Source organism: Gallinula chloropus (assembly GCF_964237585.1).
Source record: "Gallinula chloropus genome assembly, chromosome: 3".
In the NCBI taxonomy this organism is placed as follows: Eukaryota; Metazoa; Chordata; class Aves; order Gruiformes; family Rallidae; genus Gallinula; species Gallinula chloropus.
This window is the reverse complement of record NC_140087.1, coordinates 47,684,374-47,709,845: the sequence shown is the minus strand read 5'-3', so window position 1 is coordinate 47,709,845 and position 25,472 is coordinate 47,684,374. Positions and strand designations below refer to the sequence as shown.

At 38.8% G+C, this 25,472-nt stretch overlaps 1 protein-coding gene across 1 annotated transcript in view; it reads left to right on the top strand.

Annotated features, from left to right (window-relative positions):
* The window catches only part of SMYD3 (SET and MYND domain containing 3), a gene marked incomplete at both ends in the record, with an annotated part of 393,058 nt that overhangs the window by 291,340 nt on the left and 76,246 nt on the right, over nucleotides 1–25,472 (top strand). Inside the window, 2 exons of the mRNA XM_084261454.1 lie at nucleotides 21,386–21,453; nucleotides 23,768–23,870. Of these exons, the coding sequence (XP_084117580.1) occupies nucleotides 21,386–21,453; nucleotides 23,768–23,870 (171 nt within the window). The remainder of the gene's footprint in view (nucleotides 1–21,385; nucleotides 21,454–23,767; nucleotides 23,871–25,472) is intronic.

The following is a 25,472-nucleotide window of genomic DNA, read 5'->3' as shown; positions in this document are numbered from 1 at the left end:
ACAGGGTGTGACGTAAGGGCAAGTTGTAGGAAGCAAGAACAGAGGGTCTGTCCTTGTTACATCACATTCATATGAAATGTATTGTAATCCTCACGGGACAGGGAGAAAGTGAAGATAACTGGGATACAGAACTGTAGAGTTGGATCAGACTATTTCTAGTAAGTGCAGAGCTCTGGATGGCAGGGAGTGTAAGTGATCTGCCCAGAGCCAGAGAGAAAGTATGTTGCAAGTCAAAGGTTTGAAAACTGATGCTCAGATTCCCAGTTACTCTTCCTTTCCTGCAAGAATTTGAGAGCACTGCAGCCAAACAACAACATATCTTTTCTTGTGCTCACAGTCTTTATCACCATTCCCCTATATTTGCTACCTTTTGTTTTATTTTCATATGTGTCTCTGGAAAAAATAATTCAGGAAGACAGTAGCTGGTATATTTTGGCTGATGTGCCACAGTTTCTGGAAGCCCTATTTGTATGTTATGTGTTCTACATTCTGCACCACTAGAATAATGATTTGTGACTGAGTGTATAGCCAAGGGCCTGTCCTAATTTGCATTGTTAAAAATTTAACTAATACAATAATATCCCTGCAGGTCATTTGCAACCTGCATAATCTATTTGCTGAAGCAATGTCATGTAAATTAGAACCATGAGTAGATGATTGTAAATGATTAAGTTAGCGTGTCTTAAGAAGTTACCACCCTTGAGCTGAGATGTAGTAACTGATTGTTGCATACTTCTATTTCATGACAGGTAAACTCTGGCTAATTTGATGCTAATTTAAGTCACCAAGTGGCGCATGATCATCTGACCATGCCTTATAACCTATTTTTTTTAAATACCTAGGCAATTTTATGTTTTCACAATGAAGTCTGAATTTACTTACAAACTACCCAAAACTCAGATTCATCTGATGGTGTCAATACAAGATCATACAATTGACACCTTGAAGTTTGAAAAAATGAATTATTTTCAGGGATCTTTTTATGGCACTGGAGGCTACTGCTGGTTTTAGATTCTGCTTGCAGTGCAGGTGCATGGCAGCACACCAGCCTGCCTGGTTGCTCTGGCACAGTCATTGAAGACACTGTCCCCTGAGACAGTGCGGCCTCTGTACCCTTTCCTCTGCTTTTGAGCTGAAGGAAATAGTATTAGATGTTGACATCTTTGTATTTATTAACTAATATAATAAAATAAATGGGGAAGAAACCCCAAAGGACAGGAGATTTTTCTTGCGAAGTCTTGTGAAGTTGCTATTCCCCACAAAGTAGCTCCATATACATATAATTTTGGCACATTTTAAAAGGAAGGGCAAGGCATGAGCCAGAATGCTTACTTAAGATTCCTCTATCCAATGTGACACATAGATTGATACAGGCACCATGTTGTCTTGGAGATCTGTGACACACTGCATAGTCATGCAGTTCTCCTCAGAACAAAGATTTTTCATAGTGGGACCATAAACTGACACGTGCTGGTTGGGGGAGCTTTTGGGGCAGGATGGGCTTCCAGAAAACAGTGCAGGCTGATACTTGGGAAGCACTCAGATCCTAGAGCGTGTGCTGCCAAAGCAGAGCTCCAGCTAGACAGTTTAAAAACCCAGACAGAGATTGTATCTGGCTTATTTTTAGAAAATAATTATGCACATTCTTTTGAATATTTAAAATGATGGTGAAAGCTGCATCATTCATTAGGCGTGTTGATTTTAAAAACCAAGAGCTGCTGTTAGAGCCTGAGAACAGACATTGTATCTTTGTAAGAGATTCACAGACACTTGATTTCATTCATCCACCCACACAGTCTGAGATAAGCATAAGAAAATCGTTCTCCTACTTTAAGACGGAAAGTTAACTGGTTTGAAAAGCTGTCTTGGAGGTCAAGGGCTTCTGTGATAAATCTTCTACATCTTTATTTGATAAGCTGGATAATGTTTCTTAAAGTCCATATAAGAGTTGCTTGGGTTTATGTTTTAATGTTATCAGAGCAGCGAATTCACATTTTGACAAATGTACTACTGTACATTAAAAAAGGATGCTATCGTGAATCTGCTGTCATTACCAATTAATGTTCTTATTGCCATTTTCTTTCTTGTAATAATGTTTAATTCATTCTAACCTTAACAGAGATTTTTGTCAAGAAGAAATGAGAGCATATCTCAGACAAAAAGAATTCAAGAAAATTATTTTGGGCCTAGGTAGAATATTTAACATTACAAATAAAGCAGCCAACTTCCTCCCTAATTATGTTACATTTTCATCACTATCTGATTGATCCTTCACTGTTATAAATTTTAACAGTACTGCTGGGACTGTACTGATATGTATAGATGAGGAGCTGGTCCAGTACTGCAAGCACCTTCTGGGTCTTGGAAGTTGGATGGGCATAACAATTACAGATATGGCTACATTAGCGCAGCAGTCTTCCAGTTATTAGTGCAATTGAGAAACCAAATGAGCCCAGTAGTATGATGTGCAGTCTGTTTAGTGACACTGTTAGAAGCAGATATTGTAATTTTATGGTAACGGCTTTGTTCGTGATGTCGGATGTGTTTTGTAGAGATAAAGCTGATTGAGCTCCAAGTGCCTGACTCATGCCCATTTAGAATGAGATTTCATTCTCAAAATTTTCTTATAAATAGTAAATCCATGGGAAAAAGTCAGAAAACCCCTCAAACCCCATGCAAGTTATTGCTCGAGTTGAATGTGCTCTCCAGTATCACAGCAGCAGCTGTACAAGAGTGGTGATTCTGTAAAATACCTGGAAGCTGCAACATGGCATTTTCTGAAAAACCATCAGTTTATTCTAGTTTATAAATTATCCTTATCATGCCCAATGGTAAACCCACTTTGTCCTTCCCGTGGAGGATATTCTCTGTCTAAGCCAGAGCTGCTTCCAATTGTAATCTCCAGAAAAGATATTGTCTGGGTAAAACATATGGTCAGGTGCCCTCTGCCATACAGCTCAAACAACTACACTTTTGTTAAAAACTTGCTTGAGAATTAAATTTCTGGTTTGCTAATGGAAATTGCCTTTGCACTCTTTTAAATTTATGGCATCCGCAGAGTTGTTTTCAACTATGTCTTGCATGCAGACTGAGGGAGAGTTCCTGAAATCAGCAGAAATCATGCAAGAATTTGTGGGAGATTGTTTTAACCTGATGTTGTTGTTGAGGCTTATGGACCATACCTAGAAAGGAAAACTTGTATTTCCAGTGAGGCTGTGATTTGTGTAGAGCAAAATGCAACACGACTATGCTGTACAAGTATAGCCTTATTTTCCTGAAAAAGCTTTGTACTTTTGACATTATTCACAGAAGGCTGTAGAGCATGTTTTGGCAGCAGTATGCATACCTACAGCTACCTGAAGGGAGGTTGTAGAGAGGTGGGCGATGGTCTGTTCAACCAAGTGACAGAAGATAGGACAAGGGGCAATGGCATGAAGCTGTGCCAGGGCAGCTTTAGATTGGATATTAGAAAAAAATTTTTTACTGAAAGAGTTGTCAGGGCCTGGAACAGGTTGCCCAGGGAGGTGGTTGAGTCACCTTCCCTGGATGTGTTCAAGAAAAGGGTAGATGAGGTACTTAGGGATATGGTTTAGCATAGGATGGGAATGGTTGGACTCGATGATCTTCAAAGGTCTCTTCCAACCTTGTGATTCTGTGATACCTGTGAAAGCATCTGTGAAGGTTTTAGAGCACCAGAAATTGTTGAAATTTCTTTTGAGATATGATGTAATACCGAGCAAATGAGTATCATCAGAAACCAAAACAGACCATGTATTTTTCTCATGTTTTTTGAAAACTTGCATATGGATTTGAATTAAGAATATCTAGTTTGGGGCTTCTGTGAAAACAACCCATGGAAACAAGTTACCATTCACCCCAACCTGCTCATCCTATAGTGGCAAATAACATAGATTTTGTGGTGTACTTTTAATGACTCCAAGAAAAACAGCTCATATTGTTTATCCACTTAAAATTATTAGCAATGAATGTTTGCCTACATACATTATCTTCCCACATGCAGTGTTTTCCCATATATATTTATATATGCCCTACATGTGTTAGTTTTCTGTTTCCAGACCAAAAAAATACTTTCTTTTTTATAAAATTCATTATAGACAACTTGCATAGTAGCCAGAAACTCCACATGCTTTCAATATACAGGAAAGAACATGATTTTGGAAAATACACAGTTGATGACGAATAGTTTTTCTTTTGTCAGAGCAAAGTTTGATTACTGAGGGCCTTTCCTTGTGGAAGACAGGGAAGGTAAAAGGCAGCCTTCTAGATCCTGTCAGGTTTTCTTCTTTTAGTGGAAAAAAAAATAAATCTTGCAGAATTGTGGTTTTCTTGTGACACCTGTTTTGAAGACATCAGTTTAGGCACTGTTTTTCTGACTAAACTTCCTTTCTTTCTATAGTGTTTTGTTGTCAGTATTCCTTCATCATGGAAGGTGGGGAGTAGGAACTGAAAGTATTTGCTGTCAGGGTGGCATAATTATCTTTCTGTTGTGATTATGTCTTAAGTACTGTAATCTTTTCAGAGCAGCATTTTGCCATGACCCAATTCACTAAGGAAAGCAAATGAAGGTAACTGGCACTGCATGGGCCAGTGGCTCCCTGGGGCTGGCTCCCTGGACCCCAGGACAGGACTCAGCACCCAGGGTTCATCCCACTACCCCAGCCAGGAGCAGGGCAGCTAGAGGGCACTGGAGCAGCCCCAGCTCCCTGCATCAGCATCTGGCAGCTCCCCAGGGACAGAGATGGGCCATGTTGGGCTGTGGGGCCATGGATTAACCCAGTTCAGTGGGCCAGTGGCTGGGCAGGGCTGTGGGTAGCTGGCAAGCAGCCTGGCTGCGATGGTGTTGTGCAGAGACTGGCAGCCCCAGGGGCTGAGGGTAGTTGGGTAGTTGGGGGGAGACCCAGGGGGAGACCTGCTGGTGGCTCCAGGACCCTAATAGAAAGCTCCACCAGATTTATCCTCTGATGTGGCACCCTCAGAGCTTCCTAGTGACTGTCTTGGTGAGGGCCCTTCTCACAAAGCCTCTGCTCTGGGGGAAGTCGGGGCAGGTGCTTTTCTCAGCTCACTGGGAGACAAGAGCCAATTCAGAGCTTTTCAGTTCCTCAAAGTGTTTTGAGAACATGAATTCTAACAGGGCACACAAAAAGCACACCAGCTGTATTAGTTAAGTACTTTGGGGCCTGACAAGTTTAGTGCTGGAAACCTTCCTAGGTGTCTTCCTGGCTTGACACTGTCACCTGTGTTTGAATGTGGACATGGCAGCCCTCCACTCCTGCTGCCTCCCACCTCTTCCGCCCCATCGCCCGGTGGGGTCCAGATGAGCTGTTACCTGCAACAGGCACCCCTTCATCATCACCTCTGCAGGTGCTGAGACAAAATTACCCCTGCCAAGACAGACTGCAACATCAGGATGGCTTATGACCTACAGCAAGTGGATGAGATGGGCTGCATGGCATGTCTGTGCTACTATGTTGGGTCTTGTCACAGATTCTTCAGGGGTTTCCCATCCTCATTCATGGTTGACCTTTAAAAAGTGCTCTGGTGTTTTAAAGGCTTTGGCTGCTGAGGAGATTTGTACCTCCTCTTTGTGTTGCTCACTTTGTTTTTTATCGATAGGATGAGTTTGCTCTGTAATGGCAGTTAACAGGCATGCAGTAACCTGCTAAATGCAGAAAGACAAATGTAGACTGATAAAGGCACCAGAGACCTGCACTGGAGCTACCGGCCGATTTCACAGCATCACACAGCTAAGACAGAAGACATGAAAGAATACATGGCCCCTTAACTGGCATAACATGACCAACGCTCTGCCTGCAGCTGTACTGCATGTAACAGCACCGTGGATGTGTGCCACAGGGAAGCATAAAGCCAGGAATCCCATTTCATTTGAGTATTTTATGCTTCTGTTATTTTCCAAAGAACGTTGAGTGTTATTTTCTTTTTAATTGTAAACCTTTTGGATACAGTCAAAGACTCTAAACAAAATTCCTTTCTATATCACTGATGCTGATTGGCTCTGTGGCCTTGGTGTCATATTCAACCTCTTTATGATTCAGTTCTCCATTTCCATTCTTCACAAGGCTGTTAAAGTGCTTAACTAATTAATGTCTTTACATTGTTCCCTGCCCTTGAGCAGACAGAAATATAAAGCTACAAAAATTCAGGCAAATAATGGTCTTTCAGGCCTGTTGAATTGCTGTTCAACTTGTAGTTGCGAAACCAAGTTGCCAAAGTGAGTAGATATAATGAAGAAAGTATCTTCAAAAGCGTTACCTTTTTTCCTCCCTACAGATGAAATGGTCCATTATTTTACTTCCTGAGTTTGAAGCTGTATTATTTTATGTTTCCAGTTCTTCTCAGAAACCTTTTAAGGAGTTGTTATTCCAGAAGCGAGATCATAATGGGAAAAGAAAAGAAATATTTCTCCCCAAAATCATAAATCTGAGGATGGTCTGGGTGACAATTTCTTTGTGGGCTAAAAAATAAAGGTTAAATATTTTCCAAGACTCATTGTTCCATTAATTGCTACTATTCTACAGCAGAGATTTTTTCTAACTTGTCTTTGGAAATGTGGTTTATGTTTAGCATCTTGCTGTAATGCAATCACAATAATGTTACAGTATATAAGCTACAGTATTTTTGTTTTGTGAGTGAGCCAGTGTGTCTGTGAATTTTTCCTATCTAGTTCATGATTTGTTCACCAAGTTCAAAAATAGCAGCAACAGGAAAGATCTGAGCCGATTTTGAATGATTTTTGACAGATTTATAATGTATTTTCAGGGCTTCCAAAAATAAAGACAGAAACTGCTTTTGGAGGGTAAATGATTTGTTGCAAATTATTTACTCAGCTCGAAGTATTTATGATAAACTTTTTTACTAATGGAAATGGAAATTAAAATATTTAACATTTTTGTGAATAATTTTAAAACTTGTGATACACAAGTTCAGTTATTGTGCAGTTAGTTACTGTGGATACTTGGTTGGCAAAATGTATGACTTTATGGCTAAATTTCTGACAAAGACTGTATTGTTAAATAACATGTCTTTTTTTAGGCAAACACGTGAAGTGCCATGAGGGTATGTTCACTGCCATGCACACAGGTCTGTCAGAAAGAAATCTGAGTAAATAGATTGCCTTAAAGCAGATTTGTCAGATTTATATAAATAGGACTTTTTAAATAATGGCTTTTATGTAAAAGTTCAGTTATTATTTTTGTTTTGACCAAAAAAAAATCCCTACTTTTATCTCCCCACACACTAGTACTAATGCAGCTCTCCTTAAGTCCGGTCAGCTTTCCTGTCCATTGCTCTTGCTGCCCAGCCTCATGGAAGAATGGTGGTACAAGCAGGTTCATCTTTAGGTATCAAAACTAACTGTGCTACACTCGTTTTCTCAATTTAACGTTTCCTCTCGCGAAAGAATTCAGCATTCAATTCATTATATATAGCAAAGTATTACTCGGTGACATGTTTACCAGGAAGCAACATGTGAAAAAGCTGTTCCACACATGTTTCTACCTCGTGCACAGTTCCTGGGGCTTGTTGCTGGCTCCTCTGCTTTGGGAATCCAATACAACAACTGAAGTTTCCGTCTCCATGAGTAGGTGTAACTGGGTGGGAAGGTGTAGGTGGGTGGACACCTGTATTCATGCAGCCCCCTTTACAAGGCAAGGCATGTGATTTATGCTGCAGCAAATGTCCTGCAGGTAAAGACCTCCTTAGTTAGCAAGAGGCAGTTTTTGTGAATTGGTGAGCATGGCTTGGGGTCAGGGACCTTGAGATCCACAGCTGGGTGAAGCTTCAGCTTCACATTCATGTCCAAAGGCAACAGCTGCTGCTGGCTGTCCTTTTCCTCACTGGCACCTTTGAGAGCAGGCCAGCAGGTGCTTACGGGCAAGTACCATGTCAGTAAAAAAATGTAGGAAGCAAAGGTATTGAGTATTTGATAACTTGGTATTTTAAATTCTTCTTAGATGACATAAAGGTTACAATTTTATGATTTTACACAGATGATTTATATTTGAGATGAATGGCCAAAAGTAGCATGGCATCTAAGATACTCTAAAAACCATTTTCATTGTATCTTAAACAGGAATTAAGGTAACAAATTACTCTCTTCTGTATAACACATAAAAAAAGAGAATCATTTCCACATTGGTTGATGAAAAAAGGTATTAGTCTACTTTGTTCTTACGCAGCTCTCATCACAAGAGTTGACAGTCAATGAGACCTTACCTAGTGTGATTTTGTAAGTTTTGTTTTAAATTCATATTCTATCATGAACGGATCCTTAGAGTGAAGCATCTTGGTTTTAGGAAATACTTTTTAGCTTTCCTCATTCTACTAATGAAAATGTAGCAATTTGAAAGTAGAATTTGGATAAGCAGTCAAATCAGATAAGAAAAAAGTCCCAGGAAAATATTCTCCAAAGTAGTAAGTACTTAAATAATCATAGCCAGAATTTTGGATTTTAAAGGATTTAATTCAAGGGAGAGTGCAGTTTGGCATGTTTTTTGGCATTATGCTGGGGTAAAACCAGTATGATTGTAAAGAGGAGAGTCAGTGTCAAAATGCAAACTGTGAGGAGAAATACAACTGTAGGTCTGAATAAACTCGTGCCTTGTGGTTCATATTTCCAGTCTGATTTAGCACTTTGTTTAGTTCTGTGATGTTTTTAAGTCAGCTTTGAGTTTTCATTGGGGGTGGAGTGGAGGAATTTCCTGGGATTCACAAGTATTGTTCTGACCAAAATTTAGTATCTGCTTTCCTGTCATCCTGGGTTTTGTCAGTTGTGATAGAATTGCCAGCTGCTCTTTGTTGTTTGCTGAAATCCCTTTGTCTGGCTGGTTTGCTTGTCTTGCTGATATGTAAAGATCTAGTTTGTGCAAAACAAAGAAAAAAAGCTCAAACTAAGGAGTATTTGCTGAGAGCAAAGAAGCACTGGGAGGGTGTTGTGAATGAAAGGGTTATTTTGGAAATCTGTACTTAGGTTTGTAAGGCCAGGCAATCCATCTCAGCCAGTTTTCTTGCTTGAAATACATAACACACCACCACTTTCTCAGACTTGTGAATGTTGGGACTTGGAACTTTAGAGATGGTTTCTATTCTCAAAGTTTCTTAAATCATGAATCTGGGATACAAAAATAATTGAATTGTCTTTAAAATTGTAAGATAAAGAAAATGAACTTAAATCATATCGTATTTCTAGGGTGTACTCCTGGTATTTATTTTCTTGGTCTGCATATAAGGTGGAAGATGATAGAACTTATAAAGGAATTTTGATTGTTGTGGTAGGCGAAAGTGTCACTTTCACTTGAAAGAATACAAGATTATAGAAGTTACTTTGTAAATGGCAGTATGTCATTTGAATGCTGGGAAAGCACAGACATTTTTGATAAATGCAAAGCTTCAGTGCCTTTCAAGCTATCTCAAAGTAGGGTGAAAAAAAAAAGAAGCAAAATGCATGTTATTTTTTAAAATATTTTCTCAGCTTTCAAGTTTGACTAGTCAGGTTATTTAAAAATATCATCACATCTACCATCTGGGTATTTTTAAAGTCTGTCTTTTTATTTAAGTATTTGATGTGAACTTGAGCCATCTGTGATGAGGAGTTTAGGTTAAGAATGAAATAGCCCAAAGTTTGCAGATGTTTAATAGCAAGGATTTTTTTTTTTCTGAAATGTACAGAATTTTAATTTGATTTCAATTCTCACAGAAATCTTAATTCTAGTTCAAGTTGTGAACTTTCTTCCTACCTAACTTTTGTTTTGTGTAATTCTTCTAATGCTGCTGAAGTCACAGTACATTAAGTGCAAATTTTGTGCTCTTCTTTATGTTACAAACTTAAATAAACCCCAACAGGTGGAGTCTAAACAAGGACAAATGAACAAGGAGTGGATCATTTTTGCTAAGATCATGTTTCTTAGAGGCTGACAGATCCTGTTCCTGATTAGTTCATCTTGTAGAGGTGGGGAAAGTCTTCTTCGTCACAGAAATGCTCTTAGAAGGTTTCTTTGCTGGTGAGTTTGTGGAAGGGCAAAGGTGAAGGTGTGAGGAGAAAATTCTTTTGCTAACACAAGTATTTCCTGTAGACAGCAATTACATACAGGTCTGTGAACTTTAGTTAGCTGCCCACAGGCATTTGAACTGGAAGCCAAATGTAGTGTTTGTCTAACCCTCTTTTACTTCTGTATTTCCAAGATATCTGGTAGAGACTTTTCAAAATTAAATATGTTATTTTTCTTTACAAGTGAAAGATCAAATAATGCAATTATTTGACCGTATTCTCACTGATTTACAGTCTGTATACCACAAAAGAGATTAAGTGGGAATTTGGTTTTCTCCAGACTTTTTGTGCAAGCTATGATTCTAGCTGTGCTTTTAAAAGCTGCTCTATATGTAATTGGTTTACAGTTCTCTTGTCAGCGCATTGTTTGATGTCTGTTGACTAGGAGTTCTCTTTTAATTGATGAGCTTATTTTGGAGTAAATCATTGTATTTTCTTTACTTTGTGGCTTGTACTCAAATGAAAGTATAGCTTAATGCTGCCTTCAGATATTGTGGGTTTTTTCCTAACTAGTAACAGCATATAGAAAATCTGTATATTGGCTACTAATAATCTGGCACAATAAAGAAAAATGCTATTTCAAAGGAAGATCTATTCATTTCTAGGTAGAACAGTTATTAATCTGCTCTATTGAAGTAATGGCACTTCTGCTAAAGAATCTTGATGTATGGGATGATGGTAGTTTCTGGGCTAGAGGCATTGTGGGTGCCATAACCCTTGTTCCCCTATAACCACCCAAAATATGTCCATGATTCCTTCTCTTGGTGAAACAACACAATTATTTTCTACTACTACTTTCAGAAGTCACAAAGGAACTTTTTTACAAAAAAGCTATTTTCTCTTATTCTGTATGAAGTATCCTGGCATTTCTGAATGGAGCAGGTTCTAGTACCCAGAGCCTCTTCAAGCAAAGCATCCCACCTGCCATAACAATGGGAAATGCACCTCTGAGATGCTCTGGTTTGCAGCCTGGGTTGTCAAATTGTGGTGTTTTGACCCTGGCTAGAGGCCAGATGCCCACCAAAGTTGCTCTGTCACTCCACCTTTTCAGTTGGACAAGGGAGAAAATATATATTGAGAGGCTTAAGAGTCGAGATAAGGACAGGGAGAGATCAGTCCATAATTAGTGTCACGGGCAAAACAGACTCAACATGGAATAAAGGAAAGAAAACTCTCTAATTTATTACATTACACTACACATGCCCTTCTTAGCAGACTTCAGTCATGATTTCGCTTCCCATTGTGGAACGGGGAGGGGCAGGGAATGGGGGAGTGGGGGCTTCCTCACGAGTTGTTTTCCTTCTTAGCCAGGACTGTGCATTCCTCACGCTCTTCCCCTGCTCCAGTGTGGGTCCCACCCACGGGAGACAATACTTCTCCAACATTTCTCACTTCTGTTGGGGCTTCAGCTCTTCACCAATTGCCTCAGGGTGGATCCCTTCCATGCGGTGCAGACATTTAGGCCCAGGCTGCTCCAGCCTGGTCCTCCACAGAGTCTCAAGTCCCCCCAGCAAACTTGCTCTGGCATGGATTGGTCTCTCCATGGGCTGCAGGTTTTGCTGCCAGGAGCTTGCTCCAATGCGAGCTTCCCACGGGGTCACAACGTCCTTCAGGTGTATTTACCTACTCTGGTATAGGGTCCTCCACAGGCTGTAGATAGGATCTCTGCTCCCCATCATCATCCATGGGCTGCAGGAGGTCAGCCTGCTTCACCATGGTCTTCTTCACAGGTTGCAGTGGAATCTTTCTCTCTGGTGTCTGAAGCACCTCATCCCCACTTCCCCTCTCCCCCCCTCCCCCCCCCGCCCCCATTCATTGATCTTTGTGTCTGTACAGCTTCCTACATCTTCTCACTCCCTTCTCTGGTGGCAAAATGCAGCTGCTTGCATTTTCTTTTCTCCTAGATGTGATTCCCAGGAGTGCTGTGACCATTGCTGATGGGCTTGGCCTTGGTCAATAATGACTCCGGCCTTGAGCTGGCCGATGTTTACTCTCTGGGGCCTGCAGAGAGTTTCTAGCTGCTTCTTGCAGGAGGAACCACGCAGCCCCCCTTCTCCACCAGAACCCAGCCATGCAAAACTAGAGCACAAATGCAGCCTGTGAATCCAAAGGAGTAGAGCAGGATTATTTTTTTTTTTCCCAATTTAACTCCCCGTTACTTCCCAATATGGTCAAATACAGCACACAATGCTAGCAAATAGTCCCTGGTATTGTTAGATGCCATTGACTGACTGTGGTTTATCATCAAATAGTGTTGTCCAAGAATGTCAGGCAATTTTAGGAAAGAAAATGAGTGGCATCAGCATGAAAACTATCCCTCACAGTTAATTAGAAGTGTATGCACTGTGTTGAGGCTAAATACATCCAATGTTATGGAATTCTGAAAATTAAATTATTTAAACTGTTTCCTGATCAGAGAAATGTTTGAAATACCCCAAAAAATGGAAATGTAAAAAAAAAAGCTGGCTGAAAACCTTCAGGAAATTGTTTTTTCAGGGATACTAAGAATGCACACATCCAACAGAAATCCAAAAACTCCTGGAATACTGAGTACTTAACTGAAATAGACCTTAAATTATAGCTTTAGTTTTATTTTTAAGTGCATCATATGTCTATGTTAAATGTAATATTGATCTCTTTTGTCCTGAGAAGGAAATGGTGTTTGATTTATATTTTCTGCAGTATCCATATCCTGCTATTTTCTGATATGGTCATATTCATCCTTCTGTGCCAGCACACATGGTGCAGTCAGTTTTCCTTTTCAGTGAAAAAGAGCTCTAGAACTGTGGCCTGGATTTAACCATCTCTTCAGTGCCTTTAATAGGCAGTCACCCCTTTTTTTTTCCAGAGAACTCTCATTAAGGCCGTCGGCGGAGGATTTCAAAACTCCTGGATTAAATATATAGTGGGCTTTTTGTTTCACAGTTTTACTCTGTTTTGTTAAATTTCTAATTGCCACCTGGACTTAATATATTTGATAAATATCAGCTGGTACTTCACTCCTTTGCACTGACCACAGGCAGTTCTCACCCGTCTTGTGAAGAACACCCTCCATGGTACAGTAGCGTCAGTCAATGTACCTGACCACACTGTTCATGTGCTTTTTGTGGAAGGAAGAAGTAAGGGCGAGTTCAAAAGTATTTCACAGGCATATGCTGCTAATCAAGTGCTAAAAGCTTTAAAAGGACGGTATTTTATTTATGGAATTCTATGTGGGTGCTTTGTGCTCATATAATTTTGAAATTCTACTTTTGCATGTCATTTAAATGATCCGCTCTCAGCAGATGTTAGGTCTGCTGACTATCTGCAAGAACATTGTGCATTCTTCCTGATGCCTTACTTACTGATTTCCAAAGGCCTTTAATGGAGAGAAAGGGGTTCAAACCATTGAAGGTGATGTATCTTCAAGAGGGTATGTCTGGCCCATTGATTTTTAGAAGTAATAATGCCACCCAGTTTGAAAGGAACTAGTTAAAAAAAAAAAAGTCTAAATAACTTAAATCCTTTGAAAAAAAATATTTTTTGCTTTAATTATTTGATAAAAAGAGCAATACTTATTCCTTTTTCATAAAACTGTAGTTTTATTTTAAAAATGCTAGTATTTTATCTATAGGGAAAAGGCATAAGAAAAATGCAAGGAATTGGTAGTGATATCAATATTCTTTTGGGCCTTGGTGTGAAAGATGCTGAGATTTTGCCTGGTTAATGCAAACAAAGTAGATTGTAGTTAGCCTTGCTTTGCAGTGCTCATACAGGACTACGCTGTCTTATGCTGGTACAAATGGTTTCTTTTCTTTTTTCACCTTGCTTAAAAAAACCCCACGTTAGGTTCAGTTCTAAAACTCATCAGTCATCTCTGGTTTAGGTTGTAACTCAAGTAGCAAAGTGAGACTAGAGTTCGATCAAAAAAACCACATACTACTTTTGTAGTACTTTGGGGTGTGTGCTCAAAGAGAAAATGTTTTCCATGCTTCTAAAGTTATCAAATTAATGCTTTCGTTGCCTTTGTCAGATGAATTTTCAAAATGAAACCTTTTATTTATGATTTTTTTCTGTAAGTCTTTAAGGTTTACAAATACTCATTTTATGCCATCACATTTTGAAAAGAAGTTTCAATGTTTTTCTACTCTTTTTTGAAATTTCCTCCTCTTCAAACTTCCTCAGCTTTTGTGCTCTCAGAAATTTTCTGGTGGAAACAATTTTAAAGAAATTATATGAAAAATGTTTTCCTCAGATTTTTGTTTTCCCCTCACCTCTTCGGTGCCCCACTTCTCCCTCCCCCAGCCCCATCCCAAATAGAAAATAAAAAGTTGGGCATTAGTGAAAAAGATAAGAGAGAGGCAATAATCCATTAAGCCAAACTAACACAGTCTGTGATCAATGAACTTCAGGAGGTAAATACTCTTAAAGGTCTAGTTCAACCAGCCCCTTCAGAAGGAATAACAATTATATTGTAACTGTGAGTATAAAGTTGACAAACGCTGAAACATTTAGGCTAGGTTTCATCTCACCTAACTTAGTCTGTCTAGTAGTTATGAGTCTGGTGTAAGAAAATCATCTGGCTAACAGAAGGAGATGACAGTAATTTATTCCACCTGTATTACTAGCCAAAGTTATAAAAGAATAATTCATTAACGTTATGGGTTTGCCTATGCAATTTTCATACCAGAAACCACAGCTGAATCTCAACCTATTTTTTCATATTAAGTCCAACCTTTTATTTTTCTTATATTCCATTAGAGATAGCTGTTTATCTGCTTTGTAACAAAATACCTATGACACATAGAAAGTCAGTTAACCACTCCTGGATGTCCACAAAGTTTGATCTCATTCAATAAGCAAGCAGTTTATTTTCAATAGGCGAGTATGCAGTGGCTGTTGAAATCAAGTTAATAACTCTGCCCCATTTCACAGGAGTGGAGTTACCAGTAGGAAAATGAGGATGAAGAGAAGGATGTCATGCCTCTACTCCACTTCAATTAATAATGCCAAATGCTGCAAGCATACTGTAATATGATACATTAGTGGCTTTGCAGTTCCCTCTCTCTGGTTCTGCTCCAGAAATAGATGCATTTCAGTTCTGTTCCAAAAAACAGGGATAAAAATAATATTTGCAGAGCTGACTAAAAGCTACAATTTCACCAAAGGAAGCATGAGACTTGCTGTCCATTGTCAGAGGAGAAATTCGTGAAAAAGGTTGAGACAGGTTGCACAAAATTTTTAATGGGTGTTCGACAAAACTTCATGATACTTCATTTTAGCCAAACAGTGTAACATTTTTGCAAGTTTCAGGCTTTAGCTTTTCAAGTGTCAAGTTTGTAACTACATTTTGCCCATAGCAAACATAACATTTGTCCTAGTAATGATGGCTTTGAAATTCTTAGTAATCAAATATATTTAGCTGCATAGCTAAATATTTTTATTTGAAAGATTGGAGAAGTATGTGTGGAGTTAAGAAGAGAGGAGGTAATTTGCCATGACCTATTTTCATTCCATTCCAATCAAAATTGCACCACTTAACTAAGTGCTAAAAAGGGATGCCTGAAGCACACTTGCATTAAATCATCTGTTAATGTCAGGGCAAATTTATCTGGTCTACCCACTTGTAGGTGGTGACAGCTTTCTGTGAGGGATACCTGTGTTCTGCACACCCGTCAGAAACTTTCCTGTGCTAGGATAACAAAGAAGGCCTGAGATATTGACAGTTGATATGAAGAAAGATCTCCAAAGACATAAGATGCAGAACTAAGAAAACAGTGGGAAATACACATCTTTGCTGTAACTGGCTCTGAAGCAATGGTAGTTTCTAATTCACTGATGTTTTGGCACAAGAGATGAATAGGATGAATTGTTCTTCAAGCAAAATGAAATAATTGCAAATTCAGTCATGGTGTGAAAGAAATGTAACTTCTCCAAATTTCATGGTATTGCAGCAAAATCTGGCTTCTGAGCAAGTACCACAAACCATTAACTACTTGTCCCCTTTCCTTAGCCTGCAAATGTAAGCAAGATAAAGCTTTCCCACAGCCATTCTAGTATGTTTAGATTTCTGTCTGGAACAAAACCACCAAAGAATGTTTTATCAGTTTCATCAGCTCCTTCTGATATCTCCTTCATCTAGTTTTGGTTTTGTGATTCCTTTGGAACTTAGAAGGTAGGTCCCAAGTACGATGCAATGTAGAGTCGGATTCAAAGTTCCTGATTTAGTAAAACTTGCAAGCATGTATATATAAGCCACAGAGGTCTAGTTTGCAAATGTGCCTTGTAACAAGGCTCCTTTCAGCACAGCATTCTGGTGGTAGATGCCTTCCCACCTTCTCCTACCTCCTCTCTCCCGCTCTAATACTTTTTCCACTGGACAGTGCTGAGGTTTCAGTGAGATCTGCCTGCATGGGAAGCCCTGGTGTTGTGGACTGTAGCCATGAGCAGCTGAGTGAAATACATTCAAAACAGGGGCTTGGCAGGTCTGTCACTGCTGTGGCATACTGTGCATTTACAGTTGAGCACTGTTGCTGTGCATAGCACTGTTGCTCTAGCTCTTCATTTGCCAAATGAAGGCATTAGCAGATTTCACATCTATCAACCATCTGTGCCTGGTATCTGTTCATCCTTGAGTGGGAAAGGAATATCAATGTGGAGCTGCAGTGGGATGTTGTGCTAGAAGGTCTCTGGGGCATGTCTTGGTCATTTGAATTGTTGTGCCACTCATATAGTATTTACTGCTGACCCTATCCTCCTGGCTAATGTTTGAGTCTCTTGAGAAGCCTGTTAACAGGAGAATTGGTTAGAGCATCTCTTGTTAAATATTTGCCAGTGACCAGGAATACCCAGCCAGCTTTGGTGTGAATGAGAAACTTAGTAATCCATGAAGGTTTTTTTTAACATCTTTAATTTACATTAGATTGAGTTCATAAATTGGGGGGAAAATGTTAACTATGGCTTTTTTCCTGGTGTTGGGTTAGAATACACCAGCTGTGACGCACCATTTACAAAGATGGCAGGAGTCATTGTATATCAAAGCTGAAAAGAAGACTGACCCTTTCAATCCAGTATACCTTTTGGTAGTCCTTCTTGTGAGGGTTTCTTATGCATTTTGTAAGAGCTGCCTCACTGGTTTGCAGGAACGCGTAGGAATGCACAAGGACATGTGGAAACAAAATGATTGATTATTAGTCCTGGTATTTGCAATTTGATCTGTGCAGCAAACGTTGGAGAATAATGATTTGTTTTCTTCCCCTTATTCTCTTATTGACAGGTTTCATTGTCTTAATGTCCAGAATTCTAAAGCTGGAATGTCTTGCTATCAAGTCTGAGTCTGCTTTATTTAACCCAAATGCAAATCTGTAATGTAAAGCAATATGAAAGACGTCTGAACTGAAAGTAAATTCAACACAGTATGTTGCCAAACTGAAGCCTTTACCCTGTCAAATGCAAATACCAAAATAAATCTTACTGGCTGTCCACTAGACTTGTGGGTCTGGCACAGAGAGATTGCTCAGACCACAGCTCCAGATGTCTTGAGAAGAGAGACCTCCTTGCGAGGTAAATTTACAGTGTTTTCATGTGTCACTCGCAGAGGAAATGGAATTTAACACATTGCAGTAATTTTTGTTTGCTGTTAAAGTATGCCTGAGAGTAATGGTCAGTCAGTAAAGCTGGTTTACTCTCTGTGTTTAACAGTCTGGGAAAAATGAAGTCTTCTACTTAGGTTACCTTACTGACTACAGGATGCCTCTCTAAAACATGTACAGTCTCTTAAAAGAACAAATCCTTTTATTTGATTAAATTAGTTTATAGAATATTGTTTGTTGTGTGAAATAGCAGTTCCTTTTAAAAGGAGGTTTGAAAAGTCTCTGACTCTCCCTGAGAGTTTTCCCTTGGTTCTCATGCCGGGAGATGTGTTATTTCAGAAATTTCAGAAATGTCAAGGAATTTTAATTTGTGACTTTGAAGTTCTGAAATAAGGGGGCATTTTTCCTTATTTGTGAGTATAATACACTCTGTGAGTACTCTGTTCTGTCTCTGCATGTGGATATGCAGTTTTCATGCTGGACAGGCTGAACAACAGCACAAATCAAATAGCTGAGATAAATGATTCTGCAGGAGTTAAGATGAACAAGGGCTATGCCTTTGTAAGTAGGAATCCATTTCTTGAAGTGCCAGATTGCTGAGAATGATTTAATCATTCTAATTTTATTATCTGGGATCACACAGAATCAGAACCTATTTGTAGTTAAGGTGTAAGCTGGGGCCAGTAATGTAGAAAAAACCAAAAGTTGATGATGAAAACTGAAATAAATACTATGGTGCATGAGAAACAGGTTGGTTGTTTTGCCTTGCATTGTTGGGTTTTTTCCCTAGAAATGGAGTTAGTTAACTTCCAGCACCAATAGGTTTTGGTTCTGAGGACTGGAACAAGATGATGTTTAATGTTTTTTCCAACTTGGGCCATTCTATGATTATATCATGATCTTGCCTTAGGAACATGTAACTCAGCTGTGCCCTCCTGAAGCAGTGTTAGATACTCCAGATTTAACTGTTATTTGAGCTATGTTTAAACATCTGTGAACTCTGGGAAACTAGGAAAATGGACTTTTCTTCAAGTCTTCTGTAAAAGAAATCCATTCTTCCTTTTGTTTCTTGGGAGTTATGGTCTACAGTGTCCACTCTTGTTATGGAATTTTTGATTGAAATGTCAGAAGTCCTTTTCGTAAGACTTATCTTTTAGATTTAAAACCTCTTAAAAATTTGCATAAATAGAAATGTAGAGGAAATTAAGTAGAGACTTTATAAGAAATCTAAAAGAAAAGAACCAATAACCCCATCCCCAGTTGACAGACCATGGATATTTCATATTTGATACCTGTTACCAGCAGCTAACTGTCCATGAAGGACTGTCATTACATTAGAATTTTTCAGAATGTGAATCATGAGCTCGTCTACCATCTCAATTTCTGTCTCTCCACTTGCTGAGGACAGAAAGCAGCCTTAACCATGGTTGCTATCTGTGGTACGCTTTATATGCGCATTACTGGTTTTTTGATACTTCACTTTGAAGGGGGAGGTGGAGATGTGAATTGTCTCCTTGGAGGTTAATCAAACCTTGGAACACCTGAAATTTCTTATTCCTCTGGTAGAATTGAGAACAAAATCAATTAGCTCAAAATTCACAGGAGCAGTTAGACTTCTACGTATGTTTACATACTTAAACATCTTTTTAGATCTGTCCGAGTGTGCTTTGGATTCCCAGTCTCATATCTGAAACTGTCAAAACTTAGAAATTTGATGGCATTTCACTACCTCACTGGCATATTGAGATGCAACTGCATACTGTGAAAATACCTAAATCAGAGAGGTAAAAAAGTGCCTCATGGCAAACTGCTCTTGAAAGATGCTCTTGATGTCTGAATCTCAGAGCATCCGTGTTTTTATTCGCGTATATCCTGGTACAAAAAGCTAATGCGTGTTCATGAAAAGGAAAAAGTAAATTTATTGTGTCCTCTGTGTGTAAAACTTTTTCACATAATAGAATACAAACTTTTAATAGAAAATGATGAAACAAACTCTATAACTTTGCAGTGGTCAAAATTCAATATTGTTAATATAAACAGTTTTATTTTGATAATAAGGGATTTGCAAGGAAGAGGGATTCATTTAGTTCTAAGAGATCTTTGACCTCTGCTACTTCATAATCCATTAGAGAGAGCTAAGGTCTTCATAAGCTGGTTTTCTTTCTCTTTTACCTGGAAGGCATTATTTTTTCAATAAATACCAAAATCAAGTCAATATTTTTAGAACCAAGATAATTGCCACTTTAAATGGACTAATCTTTGCTCAGAAGTTGTCTGACAGTTTATATCCAACGCCAGCAGGAAAGAAATAATTAAGATGTATGCTTTTGGTAATTGATCAGGAACATTTGAATGGGTTACATAAATAATAGACTAATCAAAGTATTGTCTAACTGTTTAAAAAAACACATGCCTTACTACATGTACATTTATTTAAATTAGCTTTGCTGTCAGAATTTATGAGAAATTTTGAAAGAGGATTTCATTTTCACCTTATGGTTAATGCTCTCATAAATAATAATTTGTCAATTTATAGGATAAGATATACTGTTAAATTGTTCAGCGTGCCTCTTTAAAATAGAGGTGTGCATTTACTGTTCTGGGCAATTACTCTATGGATAAAACTACAACTTTCAAATCTCATTTTCACGTCTGCCAAATCCTACTCTAACTCTTTCTGTTCTAACGAGAATTAATGATATTAGTAAGCTAATGTTATTCAGAAGAAACCTGGGACTTTTCTTGTGTATGCAGTATCATGCAGTGTTTTTCTACATAAAATATTCTCTTAGTATGCCATTTATAACTGACCAACGAATTATCTAAAACAAACAAACAAAAAAGTGAACCAAGCTGTTAAAAAAATCAAAATCAGGTATTTTAAAAATTCATTAGGAATTGTATTTTGGTTCTTATTAAAGCCCATGAAAATGTACAAACTGCTGTTCAGTCTTGGAGTTGAACACCAAGAAGCTTCGATCTGATAGTTTTTGGTAGGGGTATATCTACTCGCAAGCAACATCCATTCTTCTCCACTCTATTTAAAACCTCTTTAGCTTTGCATGATTTTAAGAGGGAAGAATCCACCATCAATCTGAATATTTGAAATTAAACGACAGCTTGTATTTCTCTTGAATGGTAATTTGCACACGCTTTTTTGTGTGATCTTTTCCCTGCAAACCAAGATTCCCGTAACATGAAAGAGATGCTGTTGCGCAGCCTTTGTAATTATTTATGCCCATATCATACTGCCACAATCGGGGTTGCTATTGCCCCATGTATATTCTTTCAGCTCTACAGGTCCTCGCTAAAAGGTGCTTCAGCAGCCTGGCATCAGCAGAGCCCCCCCACAGAAACAGCCTCTCATCAGCAGTCACTGTCATCTGCTACATTGTCTATGGGCTGAACTTCCCAAGCTCTGTGTAGAGTGGCTTTTTTCTTCATACGCACACCCTCACACACACAGACAGGAAAGTGAGGCCTCTGCATATATTTAACCCCACATTTTTGCAGGATACTAATATTTCTGCTTTTAATTGACTGTAGTTTTACAGGAGAGTGTGTCCCAGATGTGACTGCTGTAAAATGAAAGAGCACCAGTGTTGGGCTTGAATGTTTCCCGTCCAATTACCAATTGCCCCTTCATTTTATTTTGAAAGGTTTTTTTCACTTGAGTATGGGGTTTCCAAAGGATTCTGGTAATCCTGGATTTTTTCCCTTGTTTTTACAGGTGACCTGTAACTGTTTCACCATCAGCAATGGAGAGATGCAGGATGTTGGTGTTGGCCTGTATCCCAGGTACTGTGGACACTGTTTCATTCACTGGCAAAATCTGTGTAAGGGATTTTTTTTTTTTCCTTTTTTCCTAGGTAGCTGTTGGGACCATCAAAGCAGAAGGTAACATTTCAAAAGGAGAAACTGGGAAATGCAAATAAATTAAAGGAGAATAAAAACCCGTGATCAATAGTCTTGATTACAGAGTTAAACCAGTATAAATAGGATACATCTTCATATTTTATTTTTAAACTAGTGGTAGTCTTTTCGAAGTAAGAATAAATGCTGACATCAAAAATGGGTGACTGGGAGTAGTAAAAAGAAACCTGTCCAGCATTGCTTTAGAATACAGAGGTTTTCTAGCCAAGAGACTTCTGAACTGGCAGTTAAAAGATTGAAGACATTTATTAGAAAATTTCCATAACTAAAGTGAAAAGATAAGCCCCTTGAGAGATGTATGTTAATATTTAAACCGTTTCTTACATCTGTTAGGTAAGAAGTGTCTACCAGGGAAATCTTTGCTTTCATAGAATTAGTTACCTGAAATTATTAATGTGGTAAATTAGTATGTATGGTTTAAAATGATGTTTTACCATCTCAATATTTTCTCAATGCATGTTTGAACCATGTTGTCAATACCTCAGTGGGCCTGTCATTTCTTTTTCTACTAATGTCACATGCATAAGATTTGACTAAGGACACAATATCTTGAGACCTGCTTTGTAGTATATCTAAGGGAAAGGTGGTTAGGAGGACGTGGGAATTAGCACTATGGAAAGTACAGTCATTTGATTTCATTGCAGAATGGAAACAAATCCTTTTAAATACTTGGGAAAAATGGAACAATATTTTTGAGCATTAATACTAGTAACATGTTTTCTTTTGGTTGGAAAAAGCCCCTTATCAGGAAGAAAGTGGTCAGCTATGTTGTGTGATAATAATGCCAAGGGATGCAAGAGACTCTTTCCCAAGTATGTTCAGAGCAGTTTGAGTTTTGCTGTAGCAAATCACACTGAGCTGGGAAAATTGTGAGGTTAAATCTGTGGTTTCCAAATCCCAGGGCAATGTCCTTCCAGATGATTTTATATGCTTTTTAGATTAAATTGTCATCAAAACCACTACTGTTTCCATGAGATGAAATTTGATTAAAAGTGCTTTGGTTAGTCTCATTAAAAGGTTGCATGTTCTGGCACGGCTTAATAGCTTCAGCATCCCAATATATTTTAGAATAGATGTGGAGGTACTTTGTGAGGCCAGAAGGAATATCAAAAAAGTGGGGCTCTTGATAGCTCTATTAGGAGTCAAGAACTGAGGCAACATGGTTTGTAGGGCTCTGACTTTTGACATCTTCTCTTTTGCCAAGAGCTGAGATTTTGAGAAAGCAAATAAAAGCACCTAGGAGCTGAATCAGCCAAAAATTCTTCTTCCAGCCTGGATATGTCAGAATTGTACTTTCAGGGGTCATTCCCACGGGGGAAAACCCATCAGCCCCATGCCTGCTATGGGACTGATGTTGGCCTGGCAAAGTCAGTTCTTTCTCAACCAGCGAAACACAGGTCTCAAAAGTGTATAGTTGATGTTCTGAACAGTGTCCTTTGAAAAAGAGGGAAGGGCATGCCTGTGTCAGGAAATCCATTGACGTGTGTCGCTTGGGGATGGCTGTAGCTCCCCACTGTACTGTGTTGCTTCAGTTGTCACATACCACAAGAACAGAGGCTGAACCAAAATGTGTGTAACAGAAGCAATGGCTGTATCTCTTCTTTCAGCTCTATACATCAAGTATACTGTGGCTTGGGGACATGGTATATTCCATTTTCTACTTCCAGTGAAAGGTTGCAAGTTGATTGCTGGCCCCTTTGTGCTCCAGCGAGGGTCAAGGTAGCAACTGATAAGGTTAGTGCCCTGAAACTGAGCAGAAGCAGCACAAATGAAGCACGGTCACAAGGTACTAACCTTTTGCTCTGAATTGTCCAGGTTGCCTTGTTCCCTGTTTGCCTGCTTTTCCCGCTCCCCTGAGTCAGGCCCCTTGGAGAGCTGCTGGGAGGCCATTGCTTCCCTCCCGCCCTGAGTGCACAGAAGGAAGAAACACATGAGATTCAGGCATGGCTCCTATTAGCAACGAATATAAATCTTCTAAGCATTAATTTTTCCTCCCCTAACGGGGAGCAGCTGATTTACCAAGGATTTTATTTGTTTCATAACATAATTGCTTATTGCTTTATACTTCAGATGTAATCATGTGAGCTACTTTTAAATGATTAAATAGGAATGGCTGTGGAGGCTCCTCTGTAAAGTTCTTTCTCTCTCTCTCTTTCTCCCCCTCTACCACCCCTCCTAGCATGTCTTTACTGAACCACAGCTGTGACCCAAACTGCGTGATCGTTTTTGAAGGATACCAGCTTTTACTTCGCTCCAGCCGAGAGATCCAGATTGGTGAAGAGGTAATTAACTTGTCCTCCCTTCCATCACAGACACCTGCAACAATGACATTTCCCTAAATAAATTCCAGACTGCAGGGCCACCGGCTTAATATTTTGATGATATATTGATGCCACTTTCTAGCACATAGCTATCAGGGGGAAAATGATAAATAGAATCATCTCTTCACACTGCCTGGGCCCCATAATCATTACTTCTCATAAATCACTAGCAGTCTTGATAAATTCTTGTTCCTCCTTTCCTCCTCTAGGCACTTCATTTAGTTTGTATTTGAACATCTTTGCTCTAATGGAAACACAATATTTCTGTGTGGAATTCAGTGTTCACTAAGTCATTGCAACAATAGGCATTTGTCAGTCTGCAACCATACTGCTGTAGTAAACCTTTCATTGACAGTGAAAATAGCAAGACAAGGTTTCTTGGCTTGTCCATTTCATTAGAAAAGACTCCAAAATAACCCTTTCAAGAGATTTCTGATTTGATCTAAGGTGTTCTTAGCTTTGTTTTATGACAGCGTTTGTATTACTTTGAAAATAATAATTTGCAGCTAGGGAAGCATTTAAAAGCAAATGTCTTTAGCATCAATGCAATATTGAATTTGCACAGTAAGGTCCACAAAGACATGTATATACATAAATTTACACACACCAATGACCTATGCAGTCCTAGTGTTGATCATGTCAAAATCATGACCTCACATAAATACAGTTTATGCCTCTCCTTCAAACTCTGGGATGATCAAGGGCATATATATATTCTAATTTAGAAGTAGTAACTCTTCCTCCCTATGAAGTCTTTACTTTTTTAAAGTATCCTTCCTCTAAGGTAGTAGGTCATCAAAGTAAGTAAATTGTAAAATATGTTTTTAGGCAAAATAATGTGGAGAAACAACAGAAATGTTTTTGCATAGTTACCTTTTTGCCAAGAGAAATCTTTTAAGATGCAATATGCTTCTGTGGAGCTATGAAGTGTAGACATCTTTCAGTCCGGAATTATTGTTCAAGCCAAATTATAGACAATTTTCTTCCATTTTATGCATATATCATAATTTTCCTCTTGGCTTTCCAATCCACCAAGATGGGTTGTTTATTTAAGTGGATATATTTTTCTAGGTAAATTTCATAAAGCAATTCTTTGTAACAAGTAGCTTTTACAGGGTGTTCTAGGCTGTCAGGTGGCCCTGAGTAGTTCTGGAGTGAGAAGTGAAGTGGAATTCGTTTGCAGGCATGACCACTGTGCAGGCTGTGCTGTGGCTGTGAACCTGTAACACAAATTTCAGACTCTGAGTTAGTGGTCTGTAACCCACAGAAGTCTCTAGTTAAAAATCAATGGTGAAATAGATATGTTGTGAGGCATTAAGTATAATTAATAAAGTAGGGCACCTAGGACCCGTTTGTTTGCAGTGACTTTGGTAGTTATGTGAATACAGACTTTAAAATAACGACACCTTATGCAGGCATACTATATTTACTAAAAAACTTTGCCTCCAAAAAAAGTCAGAATTTTCCAAAGTCTTCAGGTTCTGGTGTCACTGTTGCAACTTTTACCTCTGGTTTTGGTACTGAAAGGAAAACTTACCTTAAGGAATATGTAAGATCATATAT